Below are 3,673 nucleotides of genomic sequence, written 5' to 3'. Positions count from 1 at the left end.
ATTCCTTCTATTGGAGGTTAAAAGACGGTACCGGGTGCAGCTTAATTACTTAAACACGCCACAAAAAGCATAAAACGTCCTTAATAAAACGCAAACAAAAATAGCAAAATGCATCTTTATTCGCAACAATATTGCGGCTTCCTGTACGGGGCGGCTGACGTCACCCCAGGCTGGCACCGGCCCTTAGTGTATGAAGTCCGTCTTAGAAAGGGGACACTCAGCGTTAACCAACACCGAATTTACTGCCTGTAAATAACACAAGCAACACATTTCTCCTGAATTCCAAAGATGCAGATTGCGACCCGGTATTAAGTGGCTGGCTGTTCTCGGTTAAACTGATCTCAAATCCATTTCACACTTTGGGGATCTCTTCATGTCCACCCCAAGTGTGAGTGTAGACGTGGACCTCCTTCCTCACCTGGACGTGAGGGCTGCCGGTTGGATCCCGCTGACAGTGTATGTCTGTATAGTACTTACTACATATGAGTGTTTTGGTATTATTGGTCGTAGACACATTACGGCTGTATATCTGTCTCTATGAAGCTGTCGATGTTTGTGTTGTGCGGTGCGTTGTAGCATGCCTTGTGTATGGAAGGTTGTGTTCTGCGTTGTTTTATATAGCGCCATCAAATTCCGTAGCGCTGTACAATAGGTAGACAGGACATAACAAGTAGTATGTAACTTAACAAACTGACTAACAGAGACCACAGGTGAGGAGGGCTCTGCTGAAAGGAGCTTACAGTCTAAACGAAGAATTTGAGGCAAAATGTAAGGTTGAGGTTGTTGGTTCTTTCGTGCAGAGGAAACTTGTCTTGCGTGTTGGATCCGGACTGTCCGTGAAGCTGTTAAGCACCTGTCTGTTCTCAGATGCTTTTTGTATGTAATCACAAATTAATGTGCATACAACTCCCTCCTGATTGTGTTTAGTCCACATGGGTGTCCATACTTGTCACTGATGTACATTACATTGTGTTATTTTGAGAGCAGCAGATTCCCTGTCCACCTAAATGAAGGACGTACTGTGTCACACAACTTCAGGGGTGTGGAATGACAACTATGGTTGTTCAGCTAATGATGATCTATTGGCATTCCTCAGGGGCCGTTTATCTCCAGGAGGAATGTGTACCCACTGTGTCCTTACAGCGCACAACATGAGCACACGTGGACCCGCTGGCCGAACGCAGAATCAGAATGCCATGGAAAGCGGCGTGTTTGTGGCCATCGCGGCTCTAATAACAGCAGGTATGGAAATCTTACTGAAGACAAGTTTAAAACGTTAGCAAAGCCATTTCTCCAATCCCTGATTGAATTAACATTTGATCTTGGTGAATTAATCCTGCTATTGGGCTTTTCACGTGTCGTTTTTAATTACTCTACTGGGGTCAGCAAAATGCAGCTTTATTTTCCTCAATATTTGGCTTCGTGCAAAGGGGCATCTGGCATCAGCGGAGGATGTCACCGACACATTTAGTGCGAGAAGCGAGGCTGAAGCAATATAAAGAAAGAAGATACAGCAGCCTGTGCACCCGGAGGGAAGAAGCAAGGACACCCGTGGAAAGGTTAGAAAAGCTCTGCAACTTACTGCTTCACCTAATGCCTACCTGCTAAGCACACAACGCTGGGTATCCTACTGACTACACGGCTGCACCACCAAAAAAAACTCACGACCCCCTTTCTCTGGTCTGATCCCTTAAACATTCTGTTCCTATTTCTATGGCTGGGATGATCAGAAAGCACCACATTGACCACTGTCTCTGACAGCTACCCCACTCGGGCACAAGAATGAGGTGGCCAGCACCCCTCTATATTACTCCAGAAGACACCAAATAGCACACTGCAGTATGAGACAAGATCCAAGTAATGTTTTACAAAAGGGAATAGCAACCAAGCCAAGGAAAACAAGAGCTCCCGCCTCAGCGTCAGAGCCAGAGACCGCCAACACAAGACACGGCAGCTCTTTGTGAAATAGAAGCGCAGACCTGGTCACGTCCAGCGGCTCAATACAGATTTCATATTGAAAACCTTTTGGGGGAATTTGCCAATAAACGTTCTTGACGCAGTTTATTGAGTGCAGAAGATGTAAAAAGTACAAAACAATAAGTTATTTTCAATTATATACATATGAAAAATAAATAGTAAAGTGCTTTGAGAGTTAAAAATACATTAGCAAGCGAGTAGCTCTAACCATTACACGGGCTGAAGGCAGCGGCGGGTTTATACATAACGTCCTTCGTTTTTGGAGGGAAAATATGCCCACAACCTAAAATAATCACACGGTGTTTGCCCTGTTTATGTCTTCTATAGGCAGATGTGTACGTGAAGGTCTGGATTTGAGGAAGCGTACCCGTAGTTATGTTGTCCTTCAAGATCCAGCACCTAAAAAGCAAAGTTACCGTCTGTGTCCTGATCTCTTTGGTTAATCCGAAATAATCTGCGCTCATGGAACCACTGGCTTTAAAGCAAAGTCTGCATTAGGCTTTGCGTTGTTTCTGTTGGCTTTTCTCTGGTTTGTATGTTGGTTTGGATACGCGAAATGCTTCGTTTTGTTCTCTTTTTTCACTGGCTTTTGAGGCCTGTTTTCTGCCACCTTGGGGGTAGATTCCTGCGGGGTGCTGACAGAGGCCAGGTAGAGATTCTGCAGCTGCAGCTGGAGCCATTCCTGTCTTTGTAAGAAATGCGTCAAGTCGCCATAATTGTGCATCAGCTGCACCTCACTCACTGCGCGTCTCCTGCAGCAGACAACACAGGTTAGGACAGCAGAAAAGCATGCGACAGACACTCAGCCAAGTAACAGTGTGCACTCACTTTATAGGCTTCCCCTCACACTCCGTGAAGAAGGACACTCCACACAGGATCATTCCAATGGTAGTGAGATCTGCTATAAAGGACATAGTGACTGCAAGAAAATAATCAGATAATTCATTCCGGTGCTCTCAAGAAAAAAGCCTAATAACTAATAACATGTAAAGGTTAAGGGTGCATATCGGTCGTCAGTCAGGTGTCTCAGACTATAAACGCAGAAACACCGATTCGCAGCGATTAGTTATGATCCCCAGCATGCACCTGACACCCTCTTCCCGATTGGTTGTTTATTTTTAAGTGATTTCAAATTATTATTATTGCTTTTTAGATCTTGCTAAACTCCAACTCCCACTGGCTGTAGGGAGCCCGCGTGCATCTGGCCCCAGCGGACAGCCTTTCGGGGTAGGATGTGTTAAATGCATTATTGGTAACTGCTGTAAGATTTGATTATTAATACTCGGTAAGATGTGGGCCGTGTCCCTCGTTTCAGTGATTCAAGCAGTTTTTGCTCACAGGTTAGCAGGTATGAGCTTTCAGCGGGATTTGGGCTCAGTTTCCCAGCAGCAGTTATACCTGTAATGATTATTTTAAGTAACGCTAAAATAGCCTTTTATAGAAAAGAATACAGAAAGAAAAGTGTTACACGTGGATTCTGGGGCTTCCCAACCCTTTCAATGAAAGCATCTTTATAACATATCATTTTTTATAAATATTATATAATATATATTTATTATATGGTTATAACTTCATCATCAGGTAGCTAAGAACTCAAGACCAAGCTTCACAATAAGTACAGGAGCTTAGATTAAACATACTTTATTAAGATTGTAAAATGATAATACTGTGCATTGGTATAAAATGCTCCACGACA

At 43.8% G+C, this 3,673-nt stretch overlaps 1 protein-coding gene across 1 annotated transcript; it reads right to left on the bottom strand.

Moving 5' to 3' along the window:
* Positions 1-2,405: 2,405 nt before the first annotated feature.
* PTH (parathyroid hormone) lies at positions 2,406-2,891 on the bottom strand. The gene is made up of 2 exons (XM_053449208.1): positions 2,806-2,891; positions 2,406-2,729 (listed from the first exon to the last, which is right to left on the bottom strand). Exons 1-2 carry the CDS (start codon positions 2,889-2,891, stop codon positions 2,438-2,440), a joined length of 378 nt encoding a protein of 125 aa, XP_053305183.1. The 3' UTR covers positions 2,406-2,437.
* Positions 2,892-3,673: the final 782 nt, after the last annotated feature.

Source organism: Spea bombifrons, chromosome 10 (assembly GCF_027358695.1).
Source record: "Spea bombifrons isolate aSpeBom1 chromosome 10, aSpeBom1.2.pri, whole genome shotgun sequence".
NCBI lineage: Eukaryota > Metazoa > Chordata > Amphibia > Anura > Pelobatidae > Spea > Spea bombifrons.
Note: the sequence above shows the minus strand (reverse complement) of the source record. Positions and strands in the feature narration are given on the sequence as shown.

Excerpts from the sequence above, each read along its gene's own strand:
- PTH (XM_053449208.1), bottom strand. The coding sequence starts at position 2,891 with ATGTCCTTTATAGCAGATCTCACTACCATTGGAATGATCCTGTGTGGA. Across the intron at positions 2,730-2,805 it reads TGTGAGGGGAAGCCTATAAA|GAGACGCGCAGTGAGTGAGG; the intron begins GTGAGTGCACAC and ends TGTCTGCTGCAG.